The sequence below is a fragment of the Amblyomma maculatum genome, chromosome 1 (assembly GCF_055883805.1).
Source record: "Amblyomma maculatum isolate TAMU_Amacu chromosome 1, ASM5588380v1, whole genome shotgun sequence".
Lineage (NCBI taxonomy): Eukaryota > Metazoa > Arthropoda > Arachnida > Ixodida > Ixodidae > Amblyomma > Amblyomma maculatum.
Window position 1 is genome coordinate 406,667,503 of NC_139344.1, and position 16,935 is coordinate 406,684,437.

General features: G+C 47.7%; 1 protein-coding gene across 1 annotated transcript in view; it reads left to right on the top strand.

Annotated features, from left to right (window-relative positions):
- LOC146208819 (uncharacterized) overlaps positions 1-16,935 on the top strand; it is a 42,216-nt gene that overhangs the window by 8,111 nt on the left and 17,170 nt on the right. The window contains exon 2 of the mRNA XM_084579377.1: positions 10,074-10,213. Within this exon, the coding sequence (XP_084435503.1) occupies positions 10,074-10,213 (140 nt within the window). The remainder of the gene's footprint in view (positions 1-10,073; positions 10,214-16,935) is intronic.

Below are 16,935 nucleotides of genomic sequence, written 5' to 3' on the forward strand. Positions count from 1 at the left end.
GTGTTTTTCCGTGGATGACGCATCACTTTCCGCGTTTCCATGCTTTCCGATCACGTTCTCAAGAGGCATCGGATAAGAGTGATAGCACGTATCCAAAAAAGGGACATCGCATTCCTCGAACATTGAGCTGCGATGACAAAGAAGAATCAAGTTGCGAAATTCGCGAAGGATGCCACTCAAAGACGCACGTGATAAAGCTTTGTACCTATGTCCTACGCCTAGCTTTCCCACAGCTTTTTTAGACGATATGGGAACGTTCTATACGCACAAAAGGTTCGAACAAACATTCCATCTCGCATTCGGCTCTTCTCAGCGCTTGTCTTTGTCTTCGTGTGCCAAGAACACTGGCACTTCGTGCTGCCACTGGAGTCTCGCCAAGACTTCTTAATATCTCCTCAAAATCTGAAGCGGGTAACGTTAAGGAATCGAACCCCTAGCTGTACAGGTACGGAAGTGTACGCCTTGCCTTGATAAACATTGTCTTCAGCCAGAACTAGAAACGTCGCAGATGTTGAACGGGCCGATTTTAATCCCTAGAGCCAGTCAAGCACGAGTGTTTCCCTTCCTCGTCCTCCTCCTCCTCCTTCTTCTTCTTCTTCTTCTTCTTCTTCTTCTTCTTCCTCTTCTTTTTCTCCTCCTTCTAATTGGCCTTTTGAAAAATGGCACATGCCGACATAGGTTGATTGGCCGAGGTGTAGTGAAACATATATGGAAATTTCCACAGGTGATTACGACAGAAATGTAGCGTCAAGCTGGAATATTGAAAAATGTACAGATTAAAAACGACAGAAGAGCATTTCAAGTAAAATAGCAAACAAAAAAATCGGTGGAAAAGAAGATCTTGAAGATATTTAAACAAATAAGCAAATCTACCAACCAGTTGCAATTATGTAATCATGGAAAATCTTTCATATTGAACCGAATGCAAGTCTTTTGGTGCTCGCACCGAAAGATAGTAACACTGGTAGAGACAAAGACAGGCCTAACCTGAGAAAAGAACCTCTAGGTAGATATTTCTCAGATCCCGCCGGGGTGGCGCAGTGGTTGCGGCTCTCAACTACTGTTCCCAAGGGTGCGGATATCGAATCCCGTCCTCAGCGGCCGCTTTTCGACGGGGGCGAAAAGCAAGGGACCCATGTGCTGTGCGATGTCAGCGCATGTTAAAGAACTACACGTGATTGAAATTTCCGGAATCATCCACCACGGCGTCTCTCATAGCCTGAGTCACTTTGGGACGTTAAACTGAGCCAACCAAACCAAACCAAATCTTTCTCTGAAGTGCGAACTTCCGGCAGGAGAGGAGAAAATGTGCGTATTGATTCAACTCCCCCACATGAGTCGCACAGATGTTTCGGTGTCCTCCCACATCTGCATAGATATAAATTCAAACTAAAAGTTCTGTAGCACAACCGAGTCATTGGTACCTCACACAGCCTCGTTTTATAGGAACGGATGTACCAATAATAGGCTAAGTGCTGATATCGGGTGGTATTTAATAAGAGATCATGTAGCCTGGCTGATATCCCTATTGCAAAAACCAGCGTCTCCAGTGCGAAACCAGTAAGATTTTCGCGCTGGTTTTGCACTGGATCTGCTGGGCACGCTGGATGTCTGCGATATTCACTGGAGCAGTAACGGGAAGACACTGGCTGCACTGGTGCGATGGAAGAAAAACGCTGGGATTAGCCTTTTGACGCTGGTTGTGTCGCTGGCATCCGCAATGCACTGGGAGAAGCGCTGTATGTGCGCTGGGGCCGCACTGGTCCCAGTGCCCTAGCATAGCCGGTGCGGCCTGCGGCGTCAGCTGGAGTAGCATCCCTCAGGCGCCAACAGGGCAACAGCGTACTTTCAATCGACCATCGGGGGGCATATGAAAAATATGGTTCAAGCAAGCGCTTTTTGCTGCGAAGTCGTTGCGCATCTGTAAGAAAACAAAGGCTGTATCTTTTTTCTAGAGTTTCCATGTTTCGATAGGTCGTTTCGAGCGTTTCGAGAGAGACCACGACCGCCGCGTCTCTATCTCATGACACACTGACGATTAACGCACAACTAAAGCTAGAATTGAATAATGTGGGCTACCATGCATAACGAACTTCACAGCTAATCTTAAGGGCACTCTAACACAATGATTACTGCCAAAATGTTCAATGCGGGCTCAATCGCAGGCGAGCGTAGCCTGCATCACGGTCCATTATAAACAGCAGAAAGAAAAACTAAAACCACGAAGAGAGTAGTTTACCGAGCGATGGGCCCATGAGAGAAAAAGCAACAACATACAGGGCGTGTAATACATAATATTTGGCTTGTTTCTCAAGCTTTTACGCACCTTCTTACTCTGCGTGTCAAGCAGCCGAGCCCTCGGTCATCGCAACGCTTCCCGCAATGTTTACATACAAATAAGGTTTAGTTACACGCAATTAGGGTCATCGCTGCGGCGCTTGCCGGTATTGAAGCTTGGTCGCACTTTTTTCCTTGAAGGCTTCTGCTAAAGCTCCGTGTTCAGCGAAAACTACGTCCACGGTAGCAGAACACCACCCAAGAGCCGGCGTTGGTAAATTTGCCAGCGATGTCAAACTCCACATGTTAAAATGATTCCAGTGCACAAAATAGCGCGCATAGGCACCCACAACATTAGTTGCAAGTCGTGAGAGCAGACAGCAAGCTAAAATGATCAAGAAGTTGCAATTGTTAGAGCGGTAGCAATTGCCTGTAGACTGCGAAGTCCCAACCTTATAAGCTTATTTATAAGGTTGGGACTTCATAAGTCCCAACCTTATAAATGCGGTTCATGACATAAAATGTGGAAATGGTTTAACAAATGGAAGTTCTCGGCGTGGCCGAGTGGTTAGCATGCCGAGCTAGTGATTGGTATGTGCCTACGGACTGAGTTCGAGGCGCGCTTTTTGGACTATTTTTATTTTTTTAAGGCTTTTTTATGTACCTAACTTGTTTCGTTACTTTTTACTTTTAAATTTTTATCCCACGCCTTTTTTTCTCCGGGCGAACAGTGCCGCCAGTGCGGACCGTCCCAGTATGCCGCGTCCCAGTGCGCCCAGTTTCCAGCGTCATACTGGGACCATAATCAGGTATGGCGCTGGGGCGCTGGCACCCAGTGGCACTGGTTTTTGCAATAGGGATGTGCTAGAAGCGCTTAAACCAGGAAATCGCCAGCAAAGGGAAGTCAGGGTCGGGGTATGTCAGTGACGCAATAAGAAGAGCCAGTCTTACTCAACAGGCAGTCATTTCGTTTGAATGAATACCTACATACGTACATGGCCAGAGACATAGACAAAACGAACCTTTGTCAAAATACATGAACTTAGAAATCGAAGGAAACTGCTCAAGCAGCATTTTTGTGATGTTTGAGACTTCATGCTGACAGACCGTCAACGATAATTACAACGTGTCACACATGACATGAAATTTTGTGCAGAGGCAATGCAAAACCCCAAAATTGCTCAAAGGATATAAGAACGTAATCCGGGATGTGGTTAGAATAATTTAATACCAAACCCTGCGAAACGATGCCAACTGCCGTATTTTCGCAGCTTACAGAGGCATCTCTTGAAAAAACAGTATGATTAGGGTATTGCTCTATGTGATCGGAACAACGACCTTTTAAAATGTTTGCGGGCATGTGAAGGAAAGATGTGATCCTAATGCAATGCTACTGTTGCCTATGCGTCATCAGCCCACTGCAAAGAACTTAGATGAGCACCAAACGGTGTTAAAAGGTTCTGTGTCAGTGAAGGTTGAACACGTCACTTGGTGACGTGTTCAATGATTATAAAGCAATAAGTCTGGTTGAGGCACAAAAAGGGGAATACTGACCTCAAATACCAGGTGAAACGACCTGATGAAAGTTTGCACCGTGAGTATCTGAAAGCGAAAATTTAGATTGGGGGTTCAGTCTCCCAGATAAATTACGGCGTTTATAACTGATTTTCGGAAACCAAGAAAGAGTCGCAGCGCACACTTTTTCAGTACGATTAGAGGTTGAATCTTGTAGTTCGCGTTATACGTGAACAGTATGCAACCACATTAAAGCCTCACATAGGCTGCGTATAGTAACAATAGCGCGATACGACGCATCCTAAAATTTGTATTCGCAATTTGTGTCAGCCTGCCTAAAGCACGTTCTTCTTTAAACACTTGTTCTTTATATGAATGCTGCAATGTAATGCTGATTGATAAGTAGCACCTAGATATTTAGCCGATTCCACCTGTGGAATCGGGTTTGAGCGATGAACTAGTGAATTGTGCAAAGGTGTGTCTGGTGGAAACACGAGCACGCCGCATTCGTTGATATTATCAGACAAATTAATAGCTTCCAGCCATACTGCAAGAGCTTCCAAATATGCCTGCAGAATCTGCTAAATGGAATCAATAACATTGGCTGAGGCGAGAAACGCTACTTGATTTGCAAACGTTACTATATCAGGACGCAGGAGGTGTCACTGACCAAAATATTAAAAAGAAGTGGTGAAAGAACTGATACTTGCGACACATCTCTCGATTGAGAATATGCATTAGAACGGTGGGTTCCTTTTGTGACACAATATACCTATCCTCCAGAAATTCGCATACCCATGCATAAATGTAGGACGGAGGATGAGGCTGAGCAAGTCAGTCAAGTAAGATACTATGTTCTACGCTGTCATAGGCATTTGCGTCGTGAAATGGCGCCACGGCTCAAACTGCCCTTCTGCGTAGCGAGAGACAGACTCTGCTCTCTAGATTCACAAGTGCGTTCCCTACAGAGCAACTAAAACGAAAGCCAGTCTGTGCTTAGCTGAGATCTGTAACATCATGACCAAGTTTTGTGCGGTGACTATGCGCTATTCTTTATAATATTTTAACTAACTTTGAAGTTAGCGCCATTGGCCTAATATCATCTAAGACGAACATTTCCCTTCATCTCTCATTAATAATATAATTGTTTCGTTTTCCAAATGCTTGGACCTATGCATTCCCTAACAAAGTATTTACAATATCTAACAGCTCGCTTGTAAAAGCCTGGCACAAACTTTTAACCATACTAACTGTGACACCATCCAGCTCTCGAGCTGTAGGATGCATTATTGCCAGGACTGGTAGGAGCTCTGATGAGTCAACCTCGCTTTGATGAGCCAATCCCTGAGCAATACGCTCCAGTTTCCTTGGCCTTTTGCGGTGATAACACTGTAGATTTAGTGAAACGAGAGACTGCAGAACTTTTGTCATGCTCCATGAATCTATATAGAGCCTTCTGATTACAAGTATTTGAAAGATATATCTTTAAATTTTCGTTGTGTTCCTTTTTCGCTTTTGCAATAGTGTTTTTGAAAGATGCAGAAAACAATTTGTAATTTAACTAACTAGCTTGACTATGGTTTTAGGATAGCCTTTACCAGGCAGCTTTTCTGAGATGATACGTCTTGCCAAATTCTTCTGTCCACAAAGGAGATGGCGGTTTATCACAAGACTGCTACGCGCACATTGAATTTTGAGCGGTATACAGCATTTTGCAAAGCTAAAACTGTCTGTTGAGCTCTTTCATCTTGGTTTCTACTAACTATAGAGAAAAGGGAAGTGGCAATCATTTGTTATAAACAATGTGGTTTACAAATTTATGGGTTGCACCACTATTACTGATTAGAGATAACCGGATAGTGAAGGTTATGGAAAATGGTCACTAAATGTATCCGAATCGTCTGTAGACAAATCGGTCTCCTCTAGCCTACTTGCTGCTAACGTTAGGATAATGAGTGAGTGGGTCACTGCTCTCATAAAGGTAATTTGTTTGCAAGTGCAGCAGTGTACATCATTTGTAGAAAACTGCGACCAGAGTAGCTGGCCACAGGAATAAATGTGGCTTCCCCAGTCGCTATGGTGGGAATCGAAATCTGTGATACCTACTCTGTTAGCGCCAACCACCAAACTATCTAATTATGGGTTGTGTACACCTAAAGGAAGAAAACAGACATCAGCTACTGTTATATCAGCACACTGCAATAATGAAATATTGATCGCTAAGAGCTCACAGACAGGGAGTAGAATTTTCCTAAAGATAGATGCCTGATGACGTATTTTTAGATAGTATGATTACCAGTCCACTTCCCTTCCCAATATTTCAATCTGCTCTTAAACCTTGAAAAATTTATAATTGAAAATGATGTACCAGGTGATAACCACGCTTCGTGTAAAATCATGGTATCACATCATGTTTCCAGAATAAGTTTCTAGATCCGGTGGAAACGAGGGTGCGGAGCGGCAATTTCGTTGTCAAGCTTAGATACCTGTCATGATTATTGTCGAATTAAAGAGGTAGAAACCGCCTTTACGAGAATATCAATACAGGAGAAACTTTTGGGTGGTTTTTCCTTAGCTTTCTTCTTTTAAGGACTATATTTATACGGAGACGAAGAAGCACAAAGCTTCTTTGCTGGGCACAATACTTCAACATCTGTGGTACTGATGTCGGTGCTACATGCACTTATTGAAACAGAGATGTTATGTGGCTCCTGAGAAGCCTCAGGAGATGCTTCTCCCGAGACGGAGTCCGCTTTGTCCCCGTCGCGATTTATCACGGAGGGTGTGCGAGCCATGCACGCAGCGTATTCCACCCGCTGAAAAAGAAAAGCTTGTCTCGACGCGGAAGAAAATGTGCACAAAAGAAAGGAAATGGAAGAAGAAAGAGGTACAAAAAGAGAGCTGTGTGTAAAGTTGGGTCTTAAGTCAATAAGAAGCGCAAGCGGAAAGAAACAAACTGGCAAAACGCACAAAGCGAGAGCAGTTTCAATTGCAGTAAAAAGAGCTCTACATTCACGCATATTGTACATATTTATGTACATGTTCATGCATAAAATCAGTTCGTCATGGCCGTCCACCGCCGCCCGTCGACCCATCAGGAACGACTTGAGAATTTGCGTTGCGCACAAGCGGAGCACTTAACAAGGTTCGAAATAGCATGAAACAATTTTAGACTACCCATTTTGGAGGGCAGGGGCTCACACCTATACGCAGCCTTCTGGAGCAAGCTTCCATCAGAGGGAGGATGTAATCCGGGGAATTCGTGCTCGACTGCACCTTGATATGCAAGCGAACCAGCTGATGGGCTGGCCCATCTTATTAGATGATGGAGGCCTCCTCTGATGCGACGTTTCCGTCGCACACGGACACACCTTATCCACCACCATCCACATTTCTCTTCTGTATACACAAGACGAAATTCGATAACGGGGCTTGCTTCTCTAGTCACCGTTTTATACATGAATGTAATGTGTGAAAGTATTCGATCTGCACTCTTGTGCTTTAAGTCCACGAACATTGAAATCACCTGCGTGTTGTACAGCCGTTCTGAGCCAGTTAATCTGGGAATGACAAGATGTTGCTGTTGTTTGTGCTGTGCCACACAGCTTGAATATGTGAATAAGTTGATCTGTGAATGCCTCGCTGTTTAATAAACGCGGACTCAGGGTCATGCAGCAGCAAAATAACCCGTGTAAAGAAGAGCGCAACTTTGAACGTAGTGCCTAGCTGGAGAAACCGCGTTTCGGCGTAATTCGTCGAGCAGACCATCGCGATTAGCAGCCACGATAAACAGACTAGCAGAGATATGCGCCTACTTGCAAAAAGTTCCTAGGCGGAGGGGAATGATAGACAGACTGCATCAAACCAGACGTTTCCAGAGGCAGTGTCTTCCTACGCTGGCAATGCCGACAGGCCCTGATGTAACGCTTTAGGCACGAGGTGAGTTTGGTCCAGAAATAACTGCGCCCAACTGTAAAGATCGTCCTCGTAAATTTAAGATGTCTGCCAGTTGGTTTATCATCATAGCGGGTGAAAAAGAGCTTATCGCACTTTTGGCACTGGTATGGGAGTGATACCTGTACGACGCACCATATTTCAAGCAGAAAAATGTAGCAGGCGTGCCAGGTGGAGGGTATCGTCGGATATCAACCTTCCATCACTACTGAAAAACCAAAAGTTCTACGGGGCAATACCCTCACAATATTTCACCAAATCGCATAGACTCTCATACGGTGGACATCATTATCATAAAATATTTCGCATAATTTATGATAATGTACAAAAAACTATGAGATATTATGCAATTATATGCGACTTGTATGTGATTGCTTATCCGAATTGGGTGAGATCGTGTGAGAAAATGTGAGGTTAATGTCTCATATATTTTTTTCAGTAGGGATATCTTGTATGAGCAGCCTCAGTTGTTCTTAGGCGTATTGTTTCAAAATAACATCGGGCCAGCTAACTAAGCAAGGGAAGTTTTCTTCTTCGACGTCTTGAGAAGGCATCAAGGGTACACACGACAGAATGTCAGCGTTGGTGTTCGGCGACCGGAATTCTATACGAAGACGAAGTCAAATTCTTACAGACCCAAGGTCCAACGTTCTCACCGTCCTCGTAGGTTTTTAAGCTCGCGAACCAATACAGCACGAGTGATGATCGGTAATTACCTGAAATGGAGCACCGTACAAGCAGGGACGAAACTTTGTTATATCTCACTACTTCTAAGCATTCCTTTTCGGTTGTAGAATTGTTACATTCAGAACGCGAAAGCACGCTGCTTGCAAAATAGATGCTTAGCGACAGCGCCGCTTCCTTAAAAGCACATGGCGGCTTATAGTGCGACGCTATAGCGCCGCCTTCAAAGGATGGGGCTGACTGAACAATGTCGTCAAAATAATTAGAAAAAAATATTCCTATGGCATCACGACAAAGTGCTTGTGTGGTTACAAAAAATCCTGGAACGTCTTGAGGTCCCCTGCAACAAAAGCGACAAGGGCGAAGAAAGGAGACTCAGCGAGTGCGCTGCCATGAGAATATTTATATAGGCAGAGCTCGTTGTGTTTAATTCTTCACTCTCGGCTCTTACGCGACGTGTAATTTTATAACGCTTAGACACGAATTGGCCTAGCGGCTTCTGTAATAGTGTTACTGGTACATAAAAATGGTAACCTTTTGCGGTGTGTACTGCACATCGTCTCCTTAATCAGCTCCCATCTATGCATAATGGACCCAAGCACACCGCTATAGTATTATCTTCACAAGGTGCTTTAACCGCTTGCCAAAATAATATAATGCGTGACTGCTAAGGTCCTCACTGGCAGATTTCCCTAATCTTGCCTGACCTTGAAACTCTGGCCTCGAACCGAAAGGGAAATGAAATGTGACTTGCTTTCGCACATAGCTTGCAACCTAGCTAAACTGGCCGCAGTTCCTTAACGCATCAAGCTGACCCCGTGGAATAATGTTGTGTTAGGCGCAACAAGAAATCGCGCCTGAGTATCAAGATTCTGTGAATAGAGCAGACCACGACGCATTCCAGTTTTGAAATTATATGGCACTATGATAAAAGGGCAGCATCACATCAGGATATGTACACCATTACTGCGAACAAAAATAATTTCGGCCGCAGTTTGTAATGTTCGGTGACGTGCAAATAGTCTAATCGTTCATTGTATAGCGTTCCCTTTGCCAGATACGGGTGTGCACGCTTTTCCAAAGTAATCACCAACATTAAGAAAGATGCAATATATGTTTACAGATTAATTCAACATTTTCTATGGCGTGCAAGTCATAAGTCCTGATGGCAATCCATAAGATACTTTGAAGTGCACGTGTATTGTGCCCAATGAAAACAGCCCCATGTAATCCTAAATTCAAAACAGATAATTTGTTTTCATACATTTTTTACTAGTACCTTTACACTGCCATAGTTTAACTGAGGGGATTATGCCATAGAAGAAACGAGATGAATGGTCCTAAAGAAGCGGCACGTTGGGCCCCTGTGAATAATTGCCTAACATACACAAACTGAAGAGAAAACTGTAATCTGAAGGGAATGTTCTTAGTGAAAGTTAATTTCTCACCCCCCCCCCCCCCTTCGCCCTCTAATAAACTTTCATTTTTTTCCCTCTACAATTAGTTCATGTCTTTTGATCCGCTGTTCCAAATGTAGAAGTAACAAGGAAAACAACTCAGAGCCGTAGCAGCAGCGGCGCTTTTATCTCACGGAGTTCCGGGCTGCTAAAATGAATGCATTTATATCGTTTTCTTCCCTTCAGGTGCCTCGTCTGGCATTGGAGAGGCCACGGCCCTCCATTTTGCCTCGCTGGGCTGCTGGCTCGCCCTAACAGCCAGAAATGAGGCCGCTCTGCAGAAGGTGGCCGAAGCATGTCGAGCAAAAGGGGTACCTCCGAACAAGGTAAGCTTTCGCATCACTCGGTGCGGAAAACTCAAGCACTGCACTCTGAGACGCAGTCGCAGTGGTCCTGCACAATACCAAATCTGTGGCGCTGCATCATCACCTGCACCGTGTAATTACTAGGTTGACAGTTTCTTTTGAATTAGGTGCTGATATATATGGAACTCTGCCTCTGCGCATAATGCCGCCAGCGGACAATTGTGAGGTAATCGCCATTGTCATTTAAGTAATTACCTCAATAATGAACTCCTTAGGTAACTCGACTAGAGTGAATGCATATATCATAAAAATAGGGCTGGCCAAACTTATAGAATGCTTCATTTCTTAAAATTGTACTGCAGCATGCGTGGGCGGCTATATTTACCCCAAAATATTTGAACGATTTGCTAAATTTTACTCATGCAAGGCATTTGGATGTCGGCTGGCAATTCTTCCCTATAGGGTTGGATCAATCGTTTTAAACAGTTTAGCACCTCAAAGCGACCCAGGCTATGAGAGCCCTCGTAGTGGAGCTCTCCATAGATTTCGACCACCTTGGGTTATTTAACGTGCACGGATAATAACCCCGTGCACGGCTACCAAACGTGCGCTGTGATTTCCTCGGTGTCAGTGGCACTTGGCTCCTTCTTATGCATTTCATAACGATCCCTTCATTGTTCCTACATTTATTCACTGACTAGCCTAACGTGGTTTCGCATCTGGCACCATTGGTGCCACAGGTTGAGCAAGAGGGTTGTCAAACAGCTCTCACATTTCCCGTCACGTTCCACGTGACGCTCGCCGAGACACAGGACGTTGCACGTCCGCCGCTGTGGATGTGGGTGGCATTAGTGAACACACTGAATCACACTTACGCTCAACGTAGATACTTCTGAAAGGTTGAGGTTGCACCACCGTCGCCGTAACTCAGCAGGTAGAGCATCGGTTGTGAAATTCGGATGCGGTGGCTCCAAATCCCACCACTGGCATGTGCTTGTTTTTCTTCCTTCAAGTCGATTCTCACTACGATTACGTTATTATTTCACATTGAGCAACTTAAATCAATTCGCTGTGTTTTCATTGGTGTCATTAGCTGGGGGCTTCCTTTAAGTGTATTGCCTCACCAGAGAAGAAATGGGCTCACTAATGGAATGAGCTACAGGAATATAGTCAATAATTTTACAGCATACCTTCTGAACAGGAAGCGTCATTGAAGTTCACTGGTCACTGATCATATTGTCACTAATGTAGCAATATTCATCATGGACATAGAGCAAGTGCCGCGAAATCTTCAAAACAGCGTTTGTTCTTTTTTAACAGCCGCCGGCATACCGGCTTATCACTCTGATTCTGGACCGCGTATCAGTTCCATAATCTTTGTTAACGCTCGATGTCGCGAGTCACACCTTTATCAGTTTTGTTGTAGCGCAAGATGCACCGAGATCTGTCTCGAAGGTTCCGGCCACTCGGGTGTCTTTCCACAATGTTCCAGCCCGTGCTGGTAGTTGTTTGCGACGTTATCTAGATTGTTCTGTGCCGCCTTTAAATTGAGCGTTGACGAGTGTGACGGGCATTCTTTGTCCGACGAACGCCGAGCACGTTTGTTGCTATCGCCGCCGCCGAGTTGCTTAGTTCTTTTGCGGGCGCAAGTGAGCCCAATAAAGAGTTCCTTCAGTGCAATCATCGACCCTTCATTTGTGTCGTCGACCTTGTCACCCCTACGTGACATCTGGTGGAGGTGCTGCCTTTGATCCTTCAAGCGAAGACCCAAGCCGTGTTCCTGTCGCCCTGGAAGACCAGCCTACAGGTCACCGAGCCAGCCGCCGACTTCAAGGCCTACAACCCAAACACGGTCTGCTGCCTGACCCCATTCGATCTCGGAAGGCATCGACGCTGACAATGGCCCAGCCTACTACAGCACCGGTTGTTTTCGTCCAACCCCGTGAGTCCCCCTGCTTCCACGGACGACCGGATGAAGATGCTGGAGACTCGATGGACCTTTTCGACCGTGTGGCAGAATTCAACGGCTGGAACGACGCTGTGAAACTCAGGCAGGTCTACTTTGCTTCAAGGACATGCCCGAGTTTGGTTTGAAAATCATGAGGCAGCTATGAAGGATTGGGAGATTTTCAAAGAAACGTTTTTGACTGCCTTTACAAGCATCGTCCGAAAGGAAAGAGCCCAGGCCCACCAGTCAAGACTTCAACTAACTGACGAGCCTGTCCTGGCATACGTTGAGATGAAGCGCCTCTTTCGCCGCGCCGACCCTAACATGGCCGAAGGTGAGAGAGTCATATTTTTAATGCAAGGCGTCAAAGAATCGCTTTTTGCAAGTCTTGTCCGAAATCCGCCAAAAACCGTGGCGGAATTTGAAACGGAGGCGTCTACTATTAAGAAGACGTTGGCCACCCGGATGCGCCACCACGAGCGACCACTTCAGCCGGACTGCTCAACCCACTACCCCAACGCATCTGCAAGCGGAGAGAACCTTCGGGACCTCATCCGGGAGATCGTGCGAGAGGAGCTCCGCCGAATGCTACCATCATCGCAACAACCCCAGGTGGCGACGCTCGCGGACGTCGTCCGTGAAGAAGTTCAGCAGGCGCTGCGCGTTTCTAAAGCGACGACTCCGACGGCTCCAGAACATGAATCAGCAGCGATGGACTATGCAGCTGCATTATGTCGTCCTGCACCCCGACGCGACCTCCCAAGCCGACGCGACCTCCCAAGCCCTCGTCACTACCATCCTGGTTCCGAAAGCCGCCCCTTGGTCCCCGCCCGCCAAGCCCACAAACGACCCCCAAGCCCCAGAAAGTGCGACGCCTGGAGGACAGCAAACAATTGACCGCTCTGCTTCCATTGTGGTGAGGCAGGACACATCCTCCGTCACTGCCCGTACAGGCGGATCGGCCTCCGTGGTTTCGCTGTCGACGCCCCACGACCCCGTCCTGGCGAGCGACCACAGGAAATCAACGACTTCCTGCGCAGCGGAGAGCACTCGTCGCCAAGGCGTCTGTCACGCTCCCCATCACCGTACAATGCCCGATTTGCGTCGCCGGGCCGCGGTTACGTGCAAGGACAGTCTCCTAGCCCCCGTAGGGGAAACTAAGGGCAGCAACCTTTGGAAGTGAGGTTGCTCAACGGCGAAAAGACGAAGATCCTCCGCCGCCGACGACCACTAACGACGACGCAACCATTTCATCGCCGCTCCACACGACGACATCGACGACAACACGACCAGAGTGCAAGCAGACCCGCCGCCCAGCGAAGTAACAAGGGTATGCCCCGGCCATGACCTGAAGAAAAGACGCAGCCGAGATCGGACACTAAGGCCCACGTGCAATGCGAGGACGCGAACAAGTGACCTTGAAGTTGATATCGACGGTCGCAGAGTCACTGCCCTAGTAGACACCGGAGCTGACTATTCAGTCATTAGTGGACCGTTAGCCTCTCAGCTCAGAAAAGTTACCACCGCTTGGGATGGGCCGCTGATTCGCACCGCAGGTGGCAACCTGATTACTCCATCGGGACGATGCACTGCAAGAATAACCGCAAATGGGCGTACTTATCCCCCCCCCCCAGCTTTGTGGCCTTGCAGCCGTGTTCCCGCGACGTGATTTTAGGCATGGACTTCCTAAATGAAAATAGGGCTATCATAGACCTCCGATCCAAGCTCATCAAGCTCTCTGCAGACAAATCCATACCTGCGACGACGACTTCAACGCAACACGTCGCTCTAAACGTCCTCGACGGAGAATTGACCGTGCCGCCCCGATCAAGCGTCGCCGTCAGCGTAGGAAGCACAGACATCGAAACCGCTGAAGGCATCGTCGAAGGAAATATCCAATTGCTCTTAGAACGAGGTATCGGCATCGCAAGAGGCATCGCAAAATTCCGGAGAGGACAAGCTCAGGTGCTGGTAACAAACTTCACTGAAGAATACCGGCATCTCAACAAGGGCACGACCATCGCTTTTCTCGACGAATTAGCGGACCTCAGAGACGTATTCGCCCTCCACGACCAACCAGTGGAAGACGCACCGGACCAATTCCGTCAGCCCACATTTGACATCAACCCAGTATTGATCCACAGCAGGAAAAACCAGATTCGCAGCCTTCTTCGAAGCTACAGGGAGTGCTTCTCGTCATCATCGAAGGCACCGGCCAAGCACCGCATTATAACGGACGAACACGACCGACCTCTGCGCCAAAGCCCTTATCGTGTATCGCCGCGAGAATGGCAGGCCATTCGCGATAAAGTTGAGAAAATGCTGCGTGATGACGTAATCCAGCCATCGAACAGCCCCTGGGCGGCACCAGTCGTTTTGGTAAAGAACAAAGAAAGCACACTTCGCTTCTGCGTTGATTACCGCCGCTTGAATAGCATAACGAAGAAGGATGTCTACCCGCTTCCCCGCATCGACGACACTTTCGACCGGCTCTGCAATGCAAAGTACTTCTCATCGATGAACCTGAAGAGCGGATATTGGCAAATTGAGGTCGACGAAAGAGATCGCGAGAAGACCGCATTCATCACACCGGACGGCCTTTATGAGTTCAAGGTGATGCCATTTGGCCTCTGCTCCGCACCAGCTACGTTTCAACGAGTAATGGACAAAGTCCTGGCAGGCTTGAAGTGGCAAATTTGTTTGGTATATTTGGACAACGTTGTTGTCTTCTCGTCAAACTTTGAAGACCACCTAAGACGACTACAGACAGTGCTGGAAGCCATCAAGTCATCGGGACTAACGCTAAAAACAGAGATGTGTCACTTCGCCTACGAAGAACTCCGGTTCCTAGGTCACATCGTTAGCAAGGACGGTATTCGCCAAGACCCGGAGAAAACAGCTGCAATCGCACAATTCCAACCGCCTGCCGACAAGAAAGCTGTGCGCCGATTCCTTGGACTGTGCGCTTATTATCGACGATTTGTCAGAAACGTTTCGCGGATCGCCGAACCGTTGACGCAGCTTACAAAGGCTGACGTACCTTATAAATGGGAAGCGCCACAAGGAGAAGCCTTCGACGAACTTAAGCGCCGCCTGCAATGCCCTCCTGTACTTGGCCACTTTGATGAAAACGCCGAGACCGAAATTCCTATCGACGCGAGCAGTGTGGGCCTAGAAACCGTTCTCGTCCAGAGGAGTGCCGGACAGGAGAAAGTAATCGCCTACGCTAGCAGGTCCCTCACAAAAGCCGAAGTCAATTACTCGACGACCGAGAAGGAGTGCCTTTCAATCATCTGGGCCACTTCTAAGTTTCGTCCATACCTATACGGCCGACCATTCAAGGTGGTAAGCGACCATCACGCGCTCTGCTGGCTGGCTAATTTGAAAGATCCTTCCAGCCGCCTTGCCAGATGGAGCCTACGACTTCAAGAATTTGACTTGACTGTAATCTTTAAGTCGGGCCGGAAGCATTCCGACGCAGACTGCTTATCCCGCGCTCCCGTCGATGCTCCCCCGAAGGACGATGATGACGACGCCTTTTTGGGACCGGTAAGCGCCAGCAGTTTCGCAGAACAACAGCGATCAGACCCTGAGCTGAAAGCGCTAGCCGGTTACTTGGAAGGAAAGACCGCTTCCCCTCCTGGTGTGTTCAGGCGACATTTATCATCCTTCACGTTAAGCAATGGCCTCCTCGTGAAGAACTTCGCACCCAACAAAACCGCGCAGCTTCTCGTAGTGCCTAAAACCCTTCGGCAAGAAATTCCGCAGGCGTTGCACGATGAGCCCACAGTAGGCCACCTCGGATTTGCGCGCACGTTGCGTCGAATCCAGGAGAAGTATTACTGGCCGCGACTGCCTGCCGAAATTTCCCACTACGTGAAGACGTGTCGCGAGTGCCAACGACGCAAGACGCCGCCGATCAGACCAGCAGGACTACTAAACCAGATTCCGCCCCCAATCCTGCCCTTTCAACAAATTGGGATGGATCTCCTCGGCCCCTTTCCATCTTCGTCTATGGGTAACAAGTGGATCATCGTGGCCACTGACTACCTTACCCGTTACGCCGAAGAAAGAGCACTACCAAGTGATACCGCGGCAGAAGTCGCCAAATTTTTTGGCGAACAAATTCTCTTGCGACACGGCGCCCCAGAAGTGCTCATCACGGACAGGGGAACGGCGTTTACGGCAGAGTTGACGCAAGCCATCCTGGAATACAGTCACACAAGCCATCGATGAACAACTGCGTACCATCCCCAGACCAATGGCCTTACGGAGCGCCTGAACGAAACGATCGCTATGTACGTCGACGCTGAACACAAGACCTGGGACGCCATCTTGCCGTACGTGATCTTCGCGTATAACACGGCAGTCCAGGAGACGACCAGAGCGACCCCGTTTAAGCTTGTGTACGGCAGAGAGCCCACGACGACGTTCGACGCAATGCTGCCGCACGTAACCAGCGAAGACAACCTTGACGTCGCCGCCTACCTGCAGCGTGCAGAGGAAGCCCGACGACTCGCACGGCTGCGTATTAAAGACCAACAGCGCACCGACAGCCGACGATACAATTTACGACGACGCCACGCAGAGTACAATCCAGGAGACCAAGTGTAGGTTTGGACACCAACTCGCCGTCGCGGATTAAGTGAAAAGTTGTTGCGTCGATACTTTGGGCCATACAAAATCCTTCGCCGCGTCGGACCACTGGACTATGAAGTCATTCCCGACGGAACGTCAGCATCACAACGGCGACGCGCACGCCCAGAAATTGTAGTACATGTTGTACGACTGAAGC